At 26.4% G+C, this 17,208-nt stretch overlaps 1 protein-coding gene across 2 annotated transcripts; it reads right to left on the bottom strand.

Annotated features, from left to right (window-relative positions):
• Nucleotides 1–37: 37 nt before the first annotated feature.
• LOC111628462 (carbonic anhydrase 13-like) lies at nucleotides 38–16,266 on the bottom strand. Of its 2 annotated transcripts, XR_002757178.1 has the most exons (8): nucleotides 15,825–16,266; nucleotides 8,226–8,420; nucleotides 6,886–7,004; nucleotides 4,669–4,764; nucleotides 4,492–4,606; nucleotides 4,286–4,392; nucleotides 3,594–3,712; nucleotides 2,717–2,847 (listed from the first exon to the last, which is right to left on the bottom strand). XR_002757178.1 is itself a non-coding variant. In XM_023372259.1 (7 exons), the coding sequence occupies exons 1-7, from the start codon at nucleotides 15,973–15,975 to the stop codon at nucleotides 2,698–2,700; spliced, it is 933 nt and encodes a 310-aa protein (XP_023228027.1). In that variant the 5' UTR covers nucleotides 15,976–16,262; the 3' UTR covers nucleotides 38–2,697. The 2 variants fall into 2 exon arrangements, 1 of the variants encoding a protein (XP_023228027.1); XM_023372259.1 differs by lacking the exon at nucleotides 3,594–3,712 and having other exon boundaries at nucleotides 38–2,847; nucleotides 15,825–16,262.
• Between the last annotated feature and the right edge of the window lie 942 nt (nucleotides 16,267–17,208).

Consider the following 17,208-nt stretch of genomic DNA (forward strand, 5'->3'; position numbering starts at 1 on the left):
AAAATCATTAATACACAACTGAAAATTGAAATTTTCATCTATTTATTAATTCAAATATATTTTTTCAAGATTACATTCTACAATGGCATTAATGCAAATAAACATTACGTACCAGTATTTTAAAATTCTTATATTAAAACAGCAGATTTCTCGGGAAGAAATCTAAAATACAATCAATCTATTTGTGCATTTTAACATTAAATGATATGATTTTTCTGTATAATACAACTATGTATAATCTTTTATAAATACACATTTTAATATTAAAAACTAGTTTATTTTTTACACTGGGAATACAATGTGAAATCAACTTCTATAGTGAACTTTTTCTGTTCTTTGCTTTTAAACTATAAATATATTAATTTATATTAAGGATTATTATTAAACTAAGGATTACTGTGTAATATTTTCTTTAAAATATATGTACAGGCTCTGCAAATATATGCTGCATAGTCATAATTTATAGTGTACACTTTTAGAATGCCAAAAAACAAAGAATACTGATCATTTTTATATATTTTTAACATAATGATGTAATTATTTACTAAACTTTCCATATGAAGAGAATCATAAAGTTTTTTTTTATTTTTCAAGTGAGGCCAAATTAATCAGGTCCTTTCTTGAAAATGTCTGTTATAATTTACATGTACAAGACACTTGGTATTATAACGGAGAATTATTTACAGTTAAAATTTTATGCAACCTTTAAATTGTATTATGGCATAAATATAGTTGACAATGATGTATTTAGGTTTGTATAAATGAACCATGAACAGGCTACTTTACCTAAAAATATACTGTATTTATGACTCGAATAAATATTCTATATTTTGTATTATCTTATTATGTTATACATTAATTACTTCAAGCTAAAAAAAAAAAAAACACGCTGAATATACAAACCGATACCGACCTGATATGTTTGATATCAAAAAGCTGAAAAAATAAATATAAATCACTTTTAAAATGGTTAAACTTGTTAAAAAAAATTGTAATTAAGATAATTAAAAAATATTTACTGTTTCATTTATATACACACACTATATACATTTAAATATTTAAAGTTTTGATTTTTTTTCCGCAATGGTTAAAAGATAAAATTTTAATGAAATCTTATTTCCACTGCAATGGTAAAGGAATTTCGTTCACAATTATCTATAAAAATATGAAACATGACTAATGTAATTCGCTTTAGATGGTGAGAACTAGTAATTTTTGAATTAAACATGATTTAAATACAGATTGATCATCACTAATCCGGCATTGGGGTTTGTAGGATGTCGGATTACTGATGGTTAGACTAGAACATAACCTAACAGCTAATTAACTCATTCTATCTTAAAAATATCCTGTAAACCAGTGCAAGTTGGCCAATAAAAGAAAACAAAAATTAAATGAAAATTTTTGAAAAATTATCGTACAAGGAGCAATGTTGAACACCTTCAAAACAGTAGGGACAGGTTGATGAGGCGAGAAGAGAAATTTGAAATTACGCTAGTCGAAATTAGTGATGGAACCGGATTAGTGATAGTCGACCTGTATCACAAAGTTATACGCTATTAATCGAATTTAAAATTATATATTCTTGCGGAAATCGCCTTAATAAAATAATGATAATTGCAACTTTTCCCTATAATAGTAAAAAAAATCAAATTATTTTATTTAATTAGGAATAAGAGATCAGTGAAGTCAACACCCAACTCGACGAATAGTTTAAATAATTAAATAAACTTTTCTCATTCAAGTTTTAATAAATTTACTTCCTAAAAAATGATGGGTTTGTAAAGTATTTGCATGTAGCAATTACTCTGTAGTAACCTATACCTAAGAACCGATTAGACTTTAATGAAATGTAGTATCTAAGTAACAGTTGGAGCTGAAATTTAATATATTTTTTTTCTAAAATTTAGCGTTTTCCACATCGAATATTAAAATTATTATTTAAAGTAAGTAGGTCTATATGTAACCGAATATATAAATGTGTAATTTATGAAATTTTCTTTACGATGTACGCCTATATATAAATTTACCATTATTTAAACACTCGAATTTTAAACTGAGCATAAATTTTAAAATGCTTAAATGTATATAATATGGGCTGGCCGTGTTTTGCTTTCACAATACTTTGAAACACGCAACAACACGCTTGTGTTTAAACAATGCTCATTTAAAATTTTTATTGCTATTGGAATATGCAGAAGTAATAGATGAAATTTCAAAAGGAAAATATTCAAAAAATACTTTAGTTCTTTATAATGATAAAAGTATCTTAGAGCTTGGACTTTATTTCAAGAATTTTGCAAAAATATTAAATGATTTTAAAACTTAACGTGCTTAAAATTATGCAAGAAATTTCATCCTTTCTATATTTATATATATACAGAAACATTAAAAATATAAATTTTGTTTGTATAAAGAATATATTCTATAGGGGATATAATATGAAAATATAACTTTCAGGAAGACTTCGCAATAGTTTTTCCATGCAGAATTCAATTTAGCTCAGTTTTATTTGTTATATTAGACCGTGTAGATAAATGAACACAGAATTATGACCATATCAATTTTAATGTTCATTTATCTGCATTGGTTCTATCATAAGCAGAGCCTTAACTATAATTTATATATAGATTTAAAGTTTCTATCCAAAAATATAGTTCATCTATTACTAGAATATAATTATTTAATTTTTTTTTATTAGTTTGTATAGAATGCTTCACGAACAAGACGGTTATGAAGTATTTGAGTCGGCCTGTAATTCTTCCTAATGCATTCGGGTGATTCTTTATTGGCATTTTCTGAATTGGTCTGTTGTGGTTTACGATGCAATTTCCGAAATTCTTCGAGCTATAAAAAAAGCATAAAAATATATGAGATTATAATAGTCAATTTAATTAATGTAGTATTTAAAATTGCATTCTAAATAAACGAACAAAAATAAAAAAATAAATCCTCTTTCTTTTTTTTTACTGTACTTACATCTTGTAGAAATAATAGATATAAAAAATCTAATAAATAATTGTTTCAATCATTTAAAAAAAATTATTTACTTAAAATGGTGACGGTTATATAATATATCTTACATTAGTTATTTATATAAATAGCGGTTCCAGGAAAAAACGAAAAAGAAAAAAAATATATATACTGAAGATAGTAGCAGTTAACGATAAGACAAGAAAAGTAAAAATAAATAAAAACGTTATATAATATGTAAAAAGGTAATTATATTATTTTCTTATATATATATATATCTCATTCATTAATGAATAATTTATAATTAAAGATCTTTATATAATCTTCATTATGAATAATTTATCGACCTGTTTGTGTCTACTTTCTTAAATCAGAAAATGGGAAGTTATGTCTGTCGTAAAGCAAAAACATCAATAAAGATGAAGATACACTCATTTATCTTGCCACTTTAAGAACTTGAGCTATACTTTTCTCAAAATTATTATTTTATCGGTTTACTAATTTTTATTTTTTAAGTTTTCGAAATAGCATTGTTTTTTTTTCTATTATTTCATTAAAGAATCATCAATAACTAATTATAAATAAAATAAATATACATCAATATATCAAAGTATAATTACACAATGTTAGCCTATATAAATTCTGGGTTGTTATACACGCTTTTTTCACTATCAGTATATGTTAACTGACACTAATCTGTCTTCTCTAAAAATTTTTGAAAACGTGAGATGGTTGAGTGCTGAAATTAAAAAAAAAAGAAAAAGAAACCATAATCATTTCATCTTTAAAAATTTATATAAATTTCTAGTACGAATATTTTTAAACTTAAATTATCGTAATTTGAATGCAAGATAAAATTTAGGAGGTTAAAAAAATTATTATAAAAATTCTTGTCTATCCAAAATTATATTGTCAACTATTATAAAATTACTTAGATTTCCTAAACAGTGCGAAATTATTTTCTAAGCTAAATTTTCCAAGCTAATTCTTTTAATCCTTAAAGAATATTTACCAAATTAAATGCTTGAAGTCAATCTTAAGCTTTTGCAATATCGCTAAATTTAAATTTTTTTAAGACTCGCAAAATTCTAAATAAATTATGGTATAGGAAATCCATACTAATGTTATAAATTTGCAATTTAAAAAGATTGAAAATGTATTATAAAATGAATTTTTTACCTATTATCGATAAGTAAAAATTTTCTCAATCATTTCCAATAGGAAAAAAGAACTTTTTTTGAACTACTTTAAGTTAATTAATTATTAACTATTAGTACAGAACAATCTAAATTTACAATAAAAATAATAATACCTGTTGTTCAGATATTTGAATAGGTTCTCTGAAAACTATCCAGGTAACGCTTTCATAACAGGGTGGTGTAGTAAGAGATCCTTCATAGGTCCAAAACGTTTTGTTTTCTTTAAGATTAAAAAGTATAAAATCACATTTTAAATATAAAAAATAAAATCTTTTTGATACATGCTTGTATATATATATATTATAGCAGATAAACTTACTTGGTAAAAATGCTGTAAGATTAATTTTTTCTTCTATAGGAGTCTTATCTGCTTTATAAGCAATATTAGGCATCAATTTTGTTAGTTTGTTTAATTCTGAATTCTCTTCTCCTAACTAAAAAATAAATTTGATAAATAATATATATATTTAAGTGTCCAGAAAATGATCATACTCACTTGAAGAAAAACGCCCAGAACAGCTAATCCTCCATTACAACGAGCAGCTTCTTTGAAATTTTCAAATAAATCAGCATTCCAATGGACAAGATGAATCTGATTGATCATAATTTTAAAAATTTACTATTAATCAAAATAGAAATGGAAAAAAAAATTGTTTTAGATAAAGAGAAAAATTAGTGTAACGTAGCAAAAAGATAATGAATAAAGTATAAAAATCATTTTATTCTATTCGATTTTGTGATTTTTTCCATTTATTTATTTTGCTATAAACAGTATTAATGTACAAAAAAAATTCCATTTCATACATTCCAACAGCTGTTAATAATTTATGTAATATTCTTGGAAGAGAAGAGAATATTTTCTGGTTATATTACAATTTGAAAATAGTTTTTCATTATTTATTTAAGAATATTTTCATTCTTTATCCTAGATTTTCATTAAAACATTAAACATTCATTAAAAAATTGTCTTTATTTTGCAAATATGCATTTACAGCGCCGTAACTAGCTTTTCAGGTGCCCTGTGCTAATTTTAAATTTTTGCTTCCTCTTATTTTTGGGTAAAAATAAAACAAATAATCGATCCTTAATTTAACCACTTCTATCCTATGTAAATTATGCATTATCTTTAAAAATTCTAATTAAAATAAATCATTATTAAAAATTAATCTTGCAAATAAAATACACCTAAAATAAAAATACAGGTATATAATTTTAAGATGTAAATTTGGAAGCAGTTGAAGAAAATCCAGTATTATTGATTTAAATAAATTATCAACTTAATTTAATAAGCAGAGTAATTTATTATATTTTGACAATTTAAAACAAACATAATTAAAAAGGAGAAAAAAAAATAATTTTTTATAATCATCATTTCCATAATTTTAGTGATGATCAATAAAATAAACAAGCTAATGTTTTTATTTAATTTCAATAAATTGATCATACAAATTTATATGTACAGTAGACCCACTATAACACTGTTGATAATTTCGTGTTATATGAATTCCATGTTGTACGAGTCACTTAGATTTTACAAATACGTGTGCCAGGCTGTGAACGGCTCACGTATTTGTAAAATCTAAGTGACTCGTACAACATGGAATTCATGTAACACGGAATTATCAACAGTGTTATGAGGTCTACTGTATATGTGAGATCGTGGGCGGTAAGACCAAAAAGTGTTCGTTGAATGTGATCTTTACCTTATATACGAAATGAATGGACCAATGAAGATGTCCACAAATTCTTGTCTTGATTCTGTTACTAAGGGAAATCGGGCGTTTGTGATCCGATATCCAAGTATTAACTTTCATATATCAAAATATTAATATATTTTATATATATATATATATATATAGGCCTATATATAACAGCCTAGAAAGTAATAGTAACATATTAACAGTTTCTATACTTATTTAACTGATTGACTTATCGTCATGAAATTAAAAATATGAAGTCAGAAAGGAGTAATGCTAGATTTCGGTTCATTTTATTCAACTATTCCATTTCAGTAGGTTTATAAATGCGACACAACCAAATCGGAATATCGCGCTTATTTAACATCGTTATGATACTATCAAAATGAAGATAAAGATGTTCAGAGAAATGTAATCATTTCAAAAACATACAAATATCATCTGACGATATCCTATTTGTTTAGATTTCAATTACTCTCGAAACAAGGAGGAATAATTTCTTAAAATAACTTAGGTCATGTCTTTGTACAAAATAGTTTCGTCATCGAAAAACAAAAAATGTAAGTGCAGCAAAAATCATTTTCGATCATTAAATTTTCTGCACGAAAAAACTGAATACGTTCTCGCTCCTGGCATAACAGGAATTTAAGTACTAAATTAACTTTTCAAATCAATGAAATACAACTCCGAAAATATATGGAAGTTGATTGATTTTCAATTAATTATTTTTAATGCGAATGTTCTACGAATTCTCTCTTAATTTCGAAATTTTAGTGATTTTTTTAATTAATCGTGACGAATCAAAACCGATTTAGATTACTATTTCAAGCAAAATCCACCTTTGTATTATACCATTACATTTTGAAATTTTTACATTAAATGTATTACGAGACAATATGATTCATTCTTGATATTTTTAAAAACAATATTCATTTAATACATATAAAGAAAATCATTGTGTATCTTCAATGAGGATTAATAAACGCAATAAAAATAGATTTTCTCCAAAAACTCACTTCACCAGAATAAGTTTTTCCGTCTACGGTGTGTTCTGATCCGTAAGAGCTGTTGTCTCCCCAATGGCAGTGAAATTGTTGTAAACGATAATTATGTTGTAATGGGCCTCCCTCCAAACCTGAATATATAAATTAGAATTTTAATACATCATATTTAGTATACAAAAGCTACACATTTTTACATTAATGAATTTAGTTATGTTCACAGTACTAAATACGAATTATTTTGTATGGAAATAAAACAAATAATTTCAGGTTTTACATTTAATTACTTAAAGAATAAAATCTATTAACAAATATTTTAAATAAGCATAATAATATCTCTATGGAAAGAAAAAGTAATTTTATTTTATTGTTCAGACTGTTTAATATAAATATAAAAATATTTAAATAATTTAAACGTATTTTATATAACAATCTTTTAAAAAATTTAGCAACGAGTTGCTTAACTTTCCCGGCAACATTTGGTGGACCATCTGTTAAAAATGTAAAAAGTTTTTATAAAATATGATAACTATTATAAAATGGAAAAAAAGCTTAATTTTGAGGCTAGGGATGGGTTTTTATAAAAAAAAAAATTGTAAATGTTAATAACGAGTAAAATCGTCATTAAGTCCGACTCTACTGGAGATATAAGATACACTACCCCCATTATCGCCCCACCCCTCGACCTTTATCACCAAATTTAATAGCATCAATCCCCTTAATAAAAACAAATCTCCCTGCAAAATTTCAGAAATTTCCAACAAAAAGCAAGGGAGTTAAGCTTCAAAGTAGGTGAAGAAAATCGTGCTTCCCACACACAAGCATCCATATACTATATACAGAAAAAATTCCCGAATTTTTTTGCATTTCTCGACGTTTCGAGGTCCCGAATCCAAAAATGTAAAAATCTGAAAAGGAGTCATTTTATTTTTACTTTCCTTCTGCTGTTTATAATAGGGGTAAGGTATGGCGATCGGTCAAAAATGACTCCCCAATTTTACATTTTTGGACTCAGGGGAATTTGGAACGTCAAGAAATGCAAAACAAAATTGGGGGTTTCTATGTATGGATGCTTGTGAGTGTGTATGTATGCTGTGGGAGCATGATTTTCGTTCACCCAGTATCAGTTTGAAGCATAATAACTCAAGTGCCTTTTGTGTAAAATTTCTAAANCACAGAAGGATCAGGTGGTACGCCAGTGAAAAAAAAAGTTGAGAACAGCTGTTATATAAGAATTTGTTTTCAAAAGAAAGCATAAAACATTTCTTTGGCATATTGTGAAATAAAATTTTTAAAATAACATTAAAAAATTTTCGTATAATAGTCTTTAAAAAAACTTTAAAATAGGAACTCACATCCTTTGGCATCCACGTCAACTTGCCATCCGTTACCCGTATTGTGTAAAGCGGTACAAATATCAGATTCATAATTCCAAGTCAATTTATAACGAAGCAATTGTTCATCTGTCATAATGGATGTCGTGTCGATATTGATTGGCGATTGCTGTGTTCCATTAGCGCTCGGATAATATTTACACCACAGGTGGGGTCCTGCAAATTTATAAGTTTTGAGTAGAGTTATTTCTAATCGACAATAGCAAGTCGATAGCGAAGCCCTACGTATATAATCATTATATATTTTAATTCTATTATCGGTTTACAAAAATCATTTTTATTAATTTTATTTTAAAATTTTTGCACTAAAAATTATCGTTTTATCTCTTCTATAGACACATCACAAAAGAAACAAACTAAAAATTTTATTTAAAAAAATAATATGCTTATATAATAATTTTTTGTAAAACAGGCTTATTCATTAAAGATTTGCTTTTAACTCTCAACCTTTAAGTGTTTTATAATGATTCCAGATATAAACAGTTTCAAAGTTATACGTACAAAAATAACAAAACATCTAAAATGAATCTATATACAGTAACATCTAAAAGCATCCATATGAATAAGGAAAAATATTAAAAAAAAAAAATACCGTTTTAAAATCCAAAAGTAAACTTTATAAATATCAGATTTAAAATTACATAATAAAAAAACACTGAAATAAATATCACGCTTATTAAAAAAGAAGTTACTAATTATTGTATAATTGTTAAGAAGTTTATTATAAAAAAAACGTGTTCTCTCTCTTTGTAAATGGTTTAAATTATTCAATATTGAATAAGAGATCAAATAATTTGTTAAAAAGAGAAATAACAGTTTCAAAATTTTTAAAAAATCTGTCTAAATTTAAAATGTGGATTTTTGAAAATCTTTTTAAAATTTAAGATTTGATTGAACAATTTCGAAAAATGGATGGAACGTGTTTTTACGTTATTCGGGAAACCTTACATAATACCAGATCGATAAAATCTCAGTTAAATCTTATTTTATTATATATTTATTATTATATTAAAAATAGTAAATTTTTTTACTTATAGCTAATAGATAAAATCAGAATATATATAAAAAAAATAAAAGTACAGTATTAAAATTCGTTGACATAAAAAAAAGTTATGTCCCCAACTAGAATTGTCATAATACTACAAAATCTCAACGATATACAGGTAAATAATTACAGTTGTGGTCCGATTGCATGCCAGATAATGCCGTTATAGTACCTTAGACCTGTTATCCCAGTATTCCGTAGTAATTTACCCTCTGCTAACCGTTTTATGTTCAGAATTTTCAGGTGTATATGTTTGGAAATCTTCGAACACCAGGCCTGTCTGTAAAACGCAGTTATAAGACAGATATTCTCAAAACAGCCGTGATTAAAGTCTACGTCGTCGAACTGAGGGAAGCAGAATGGCAGTAATGCCGAAATGTCCGTCATATGGGCCATTTAACCCGATTGATGAAACGTTGAGGGCAATGGTTAGGCTACGTCGGGCACACATACACGGCTCTAGAAGCCCCAGATATACAATCTGGAAAGATTACCGTTGCATAATCGTGAGCCAAACATGAACACGCAACGGAGTCTTTAGGAACGGACGACCACTGTATTTGTGTCTGGGAGGATCGCTTTCATTTTTCACTGGTAAGCGCTTGATTTTTGTTTTTACTATTAACAAAACGCTCACAGACCAACACGACAGACGGAGGCAATCTTATACGAGATTCGGTCCCTCTAGTAATGGTGCTAGAGACACAAGAGGTAGGACGTTCGGAAAATCTTGGGCCCTTGCATGTTACCTTTAATGGCAGGGCTGCAAACGACTTTTTTCCAGCAAGATAATGCTCAGTCGCATACAGATAAAGCTTTCAGGAAATTTCTCTGTCACGATGCTACATTTCCTTGGACTTCCCAGAGTCCACATTCGTCGTCCATCGAGCAATTGTAAGAGCAGATGGAACGCCAACTTTGTCCATCTAGAATATGAGGGTTCAGGAGCGACAGCATTTGTGGAGAAAAATCTGTCGAAGGATACGATGCCTGTATACTTTCATGTCAAACCGTATCGCCGTACGTACATTAAACAAGAGAAAGTCCTACAAGATTTTAAAAAGATTCCTTTAAATCGTACCGTTGTTCACAGGAAATTATTCCTTTTCTGCGATATGATAATCACTTATTACTGTCGTCATTATGTTCGCATTAAAGTTTCATTTGATTCAAACAATCTTCTTCTTTGTGCATATTTTGTTTTAATGAACGAGTGTACAGTACAAGAACTTGATAAATATTAAAATCGGAGAGTCATTTTTAAACTTGTAACTGATGTAAAATAGACAATTTGTGTGCTTTATATAATTACAAATTACTTCTTGCATTAATAAAGAAAATTATATAAAATGTTATTTTAATAATAACAACAACAACAACAACAACAACAACTTTTACACTAAATGAATTTAATTATAAAAAACTGAAAGTATCGACTATTATTAAATCGTGATCTAACGTAACTTATATTACATAATTTTCTTCGGAATAATAGCATATATTAGGCCTACAGGAAGTTAAGAAATAACGTCTTAAATGTAAAATTTTCCTTTAAAAATATATTAGCTTTTTATGTTTCAATGAGCATTTCAAAAATGCTTTTATATAAAAAGGGGCACTGAATTACAGATAATTCTTGGCTTTCAGAGAAATTTCTTTTACTGATTTAGAAAAATTAACTATTTTTGCATTAAACTGTTTTATTTTATAGTTTAATTTAATAAAAAATAATCAGAAAAAATTTATAATTAATTAATAAATGAAAAACGAAGTTTAAATTGTACGGTATAAAGCGGGCAAAATCTGCAATTGAAAGCAAAAATGTCATTCGTTAAGCAACAAGCTATATTGCAATTCTGTAAAATATCCTTCATTTTCGGTTACTATTTATTTTTAGTGTTTGTAGAATCTGGCTATTGCTCAGTTTTGGCAAATAAATAAACTTTGATTGGTGTAAAAAAGAAGATAAATCATCTACAGAGGTTGCCAAATCTGCGAAAAGCTTTTAAGTGTAGGCCTGTACGAAATAGCATAATAAAGCATCACAACAGATCATTAGCGCATGATATAACGTATAATTTGACGAGCACCTGCAATGAAACAGACTGATAAAATATAAAATTCAAAGAACATACCAGTCGACCCCCCTATAAAACTGTTGATTATTCCGTTTTATATGAATTCCATGTTGTACGAGTCACTTGGATTTTATAAATACGTTAGCTATTCATAGCCCGGCACACGTATTTGTAAAATCTAAGTGACTCATACAACATGAAATTCATATAAAACGGAATAATCAACAGTGTTATAGGGGGGTCGACTGTATTTCTGTTATTTATCGAAATAACTAAATATCTAGAAAGATCACGTTTAAAGATACTGATATATAGCACATAAAAGCTTATAAGATTATGTCATCTTTGAAGAGAATTTATTGTTCTAGATAAAAGATTTATCTCTTGTTACAATATAGGTCGAAGCAATTTTTAATATATATATATATATATATGACTACCTGCGGAAAGAGAATTAAGGAAATTGCATTTTATAAAAATTAGATCGTCTGTCGACAACAGTACAATGCATATTGGGATTAAATTAATAGCACCTACCAATTGTTGACACCATAAAAATCATTTTTCAATCATTTTGTTTTTTACACGTGTACTGTATATTATAAAATAGTGTCAAAATTATATGAAAATAATATTAAAAAAATTTAATTGGAGAAAAATTACTTAGCAAAATAATCTAATTAAAATTATGTAAAACAGATAAGTAAAACCTGTGCAAAACGGAAACTGGATAAAACGTAAACGTGCCTAAACGGAAAAAAAATTTCGGAACAGGATGTTTTCTACGTTAAAAAAAAAAAACCTTTTAAAAACGGAAAAGATTTTTTTACGCGTTTTGATTCTGGTTTACACAAATTTTACTGTAATTTATTTGTATAAAATGTGTTAAATTTCTATTGTAGACCTATTTTTGTATGTGTTAGATCAATTTAAAAACGTGTCACTTGATCGCGAAGTAGCAATAGAAATTCTATTGTGCAGAAACTTTTATATTAAAAAAACAGAAAAAAAATTTATTATAAAAGTTATAAATATAGGCTACTAGTTTAAATATTAAAATAAAAATAATTTTAGTATGTTAATAACTTGTATTTAAAAAACATTATTTTTCGCGCTGTATTTATAAGTAATTTAATTAATGTAGTTTGCTAATTCTCACGCAATATACACAGTATTTTCGGTGTTGAAAATTAATAACCCGTGCTCATACGTATTATTATTATTATTATTATTATTATTATTTTAATTAAAAAGGCCACAGAACGAATAATATTAATTTCACTATTCTTTCGACAAATTATTATACAAATTTAATTTTTAACAAAAGATTATATTTATTTAACTAAGATATCTTTATAAAATGTCATAGTAGGTAGGTTTTCTTGAGCTAATTATAATTGATTTTATAAATTTATTTGCTATGAATTTAAAGGATGATGATAAGTTCTTCAAATTCATAGCAAAAAGTAGCTATTAAGAAGATTAATTTATAAAATCAGTTTCGAAGTCACAACGTTATCTTTTTTTTAAAGTAAAAGTCTCTCTTATTTTATATCTAAAACATTTTTATATGACAATTTAAATTATTGCTTGGTAATTTCATCAAATCATCATCAAATTTCAAAATGGCTGATGCGAGTAAAAGATCGATGACAGTATAGAAAGAAAATAAATTATAGAATTAAAGTCAAAACAGGTTACTTGACAAAAAAGGCTATTAATTTATATTTATACTACCACGATTAAATGCAAATAAAACAATTATTTTTCTTGCCAAATTTGCTTATTTCATTTTGTTATAAATTACGCCGTTCATGAATTAATTTACTATTATATCTTACTGATGCGAATTTATAAATTATGAAAATTTATGCTGTTTGAAAGTTGTATTAAGAGAGTCACAATGAACTTATTTTATTAAAATTCGAATATAGATGTTTACTAAGTAGCCAAATTCGACACTGAATATTAATACAGTATTTTTAGAATAAGCCACACAGAACGTGTGTTACAGCAAACAAGGTTTTCTGTAACACATTTTCACACATTAAAAAAGGTAAATATATAAAAAGAAAATAAAAAAAGATTATAAAGATTATTGTCAAATTTAATTGGCAATTATTTTTATTTCTCCTTTGCAAACTTATAGCTGCAGGATAGAAGTTTTCTATCTAGTTTAACTGATAAAAATTTTTTTTTAAACGTTAGACAAGTCAAATTTGGATAAACTTTTTTATCTAAAAAGTTGAGATTATTGTACTAAATACACTAATAAAATGGAAGAAAAATCAAATTCTTTATGATATATACATATCATATTACTATAGTTAAGTGAAAATGTATATAATGTCTACAAGTTTTTTGAAATTTAAAGAAGTGGCTTAATAATTTTCCGCCCATCTAAGCGTGACGTTGCCATTTATCTATGTCAACAGCCGATTTATTTACCGTGTACAATTACTTAAGTGTTCGAAAATTAAGATAAAAATCATCTAAATAAATTTAAAGTTATTTTCTTACTTCATATTTTTATATAAAATTTTAAAACAAAAGAAAGATAAACTTATGATAATGATGATAATTTAGGAGGAAACATTTTATGAAAACCTTTGTCCACCTGACCCGCAATTCTTGTTTATTATCTTCCATCAACGTACACGTACAATGCAGTGGTGTTATTATGTAAGTTCTTTTCCTGTTTATTGTTTGATATCGGTTATTCAACAAATAATTAAATATTAAAAACATTCCATATAAAAATTCCTTATTATATTTATGATCTCTAAATTAAATGTATTTTTAATTAGTTATTACGTAACGTTAGAAAATTTTAAAGATTTATTCTATAATATCCCATAAATCATTCAACATATACTTGATTATAAACAACCATGTAAATGATGAAGCTTAATTTATGATAATTGAAGTAGATGTAAACTCATTGAAATGCGTCTACGAATTTATTAAATAAAAATAAATATTTAGTTCTAAATTCTTCAAAACTTATTTATATTGTTTTTATTCTGTATATTAATATTGTTTCTATACGTATATTTTTAAGTGTTATTACTAAATATTGATAAAGTTTTTTTCTTTTTACCCTAACTGCTTTATTCTGTAACTAATTTATGGACGAAAGACAAATACACAACGGGTATTTTTATGGGTTTTTATGGGAAAATCTTCAGATTTTCCCATAAAAAACCCATTGTATATTTGTACCCCGAATAAAACATCATGAATAACAATATAAAACAACAAATATGACAAAATAAAAACACTGAATTAACAATATAAAACTTAGCTTATCGGAATGGGTAGTAAACTAGGACTTTCATATTGAGGCTATTTTTATTTAAGGAAAACATCAAAACTAACAATTAACCGTAAAGGAAATAGAGTGACTGGATGCAAATATCCGTTTCCTTATTCTATTAACGTAACTGTTTAAAGACATACTACACGTTTCCAACAGCGAATTATTGTCACACACACAAAGAAAGATAAGTTACAAAATAAAATCGATTAGAATACGTTTATATTTTAATAACTAAATGTAAAAATTATCTATTAAAATTTCTATATATAGAATAACTGCTTTAAATTAAAATACAACTACAGTAAAAACATTATATAGGCCTATATATAATGTTTTTCATTAGTTTGTGTTTAAGAGAATAATAAACATTATTTTCGTTTATTCTATTTAAGAAATATTTACTGATTTTATTTAAGGAAAATGTTTTATATAAAATAATTATTTTAAGGAATACGAATAGAAATTTTCAATTTTAGAAAATAAAACTTCCGATACGTGTAAGAGAATAACGAATCCATTATTTCTAGTCATAAGAACAGAACAGGGTTGGTACATTATTAACACTTTCTCATGAAAGATTTTGTCACTAGATTCCTTAGAGCAATTCTCATCCCGGTGTTCCCTACTACGATCAATGAATGCAGTCTCTCGAATCGATTCGGTAACCTTTCTGACGTCAACAGGTCACAACGTCCTACAAAATCTACTCCTTTCAAATATCATATTTAAAAACTAAAAAAATTTTTTAAATAAATATTTTAAAGAAATNTTTATTATAATTATATAATTTTTCCTCTATTATTTTATTTAATTATATAATTTATTTTTTAAAAAATTTACTATAAAATAAGGTAATTATTACACGTATAAAAACATTAAAAGAAAGTTTAAAAATGATTATTAAATTCCGAAAACAAATGACTGATAGGCTATCAGTCGACCTTAATTTAAAAGTTATCGGAGTTGTCACTTTATCGATGTATTCAGCCACGAGTATTTTTAGATTAAAAAATTACTTTTAATTAAATAAAATGCGAAAAATTATATAAAAATTTATTAATAAAGTAGAAAAATTATTTATGTAAAATTAATTTACATAGAAAAATCTAACTACTCACCATTATGCTGATCGTATCCCCATTCGACCGCCATTCTGGGAATGATTCGAGGAAACCTACTCCTCTTCCATAAATAATTCGAATTGGATTCATGTCGGAAGCTGGGCCATCTTATACCAATCCGACAAATGTTTAACCACGTGGTACGCATGCGTTGTTATTTTGCCGAGTTGGCATGTGGCACGTTGAATAAGATTTCCCTCCCGTTGTTTGGTTTGATTAGTTTTTCACGGTTGTTCTATTAATCGAAGGATTATTGACACCATTTGCAGTTTTAGGAACATCTCGTCGTCATGGCTACGAAGGAAGGTCAACTGGTATCGTGTGCTTACAACTGTATAACGTGTCCTTTATGGGGGTATCGAGTTGCCTTCGGAAGGAAGCTCGCTCGTTTACATTACGTAAATGTAGGCCTATAGCTTTTCTATATTTTATCGATGCGGATTTTTTATTAATACTTTGCTAATATAATAAAACTTATATTTAAAGTTATAATAAAAGAATATGCAGTTTTAACAAAAAAAAAAAAAAAAAATTCTGTTCGTTTACAAATGTTGTGGGTCCTAATTTAAATTTTTTTTTTCGTCAAGAGACCCCCTCGAAGGTACGTAAAAATAGTTTATTATTTTTTTTTTGTAAATTAATTCAGCGTTATTAAAGGAATTAAGTATAATAATTTTGTTACGTTTATTGAGCGTTACAGACAGACACACAATAATTTTTTTAAAATTATAATTACGTAAACTGAAAGAAAATTGTGATGTAAAATAATAGAAAATACTTTCAAAATTGCACGGAAACAATAGAATAAATAGATAGAAGTTTTTAAAATTTTTATCTGTAGATTTCGTAAATGTTTTGTGTATATTACAAATCGGCAAAAAATTACAAAATATCCGTGTATAGATTAGATTTTAAAATATAATAAAAATTAAAATTTAAAGCATGAAATGTTTTTAACGTTGTAAATATAAGTTTGTTTTTCTGAATGAAAAACTTGAAACCAAACTTACCTATTCGTATATTTTAATAATTTGTTTTGCTGCTATCGTATTCTACGATTTATGGATATTTTTAGTTAATTTTTTACACTGAAGAGTTATACAATATTAGGTCAAACCCTTTAGGCGAAGGATGACTTTTCCTTTTTTTGTAATAATAGATTGCAAAAGCAAGTTTGTAGAGGATTTCAATGACATGTTTGCTTTCTTCAGAAAAATCCTTGAAGTTGCCAGCAAATTTTTTAAATTCTTTTTCAGGCTTTTGTGAAAATCAAAAACACATAAGATTAACACATCTTCATTTCTAAAATCAATTAATATAATATTTTAAAAAATAATATATTAAAATCTATTCTTATATAACATCTGAGTCATCTGTGTAA

The sequence above is a fragment of the Centruroides sculpturatus genome, unplaced genomic scaffold, assembly GCF_000671375.1.
Source record: "Centruroides sculpturatus isolate CEXI.00-Female unplaced genomic scaffold, Cexi_2.0 scaffold522, whole genome shotgun sequence".
Classification (NCBI taxonomy): Eukaryota; Metazoa; Arthropoda; class Arachnida; order Scorpiones; family Buthidae; genus Centruroides; species Centruroides sculpturatus.

Bases quoted from the DNA above. Each gene is read 5' to 3' on its own strand.
- LOC111628462 (XM_023372259.1), bottom strand. From the start codon at position 15,975: ATGCGTACCACGTGGTTAAACATTTGTCGGATTGGTATAAGATGGCCC. The intron at 4,765-6,885 runs GTGAGTTTTTGG...ATGATCAATCAG, and splicing joins GAAAAACTTATTCTGGTGAA to ATTCATCTTGTCCATTGGAA. The intron at 4,607-4,668 runs GTGAGTATGATC...TTTATTTTTTAG, and splicing joins TTCTGGGCGTTTTTCTTCAA to TTAGGAGAAGAGAATTCAGA.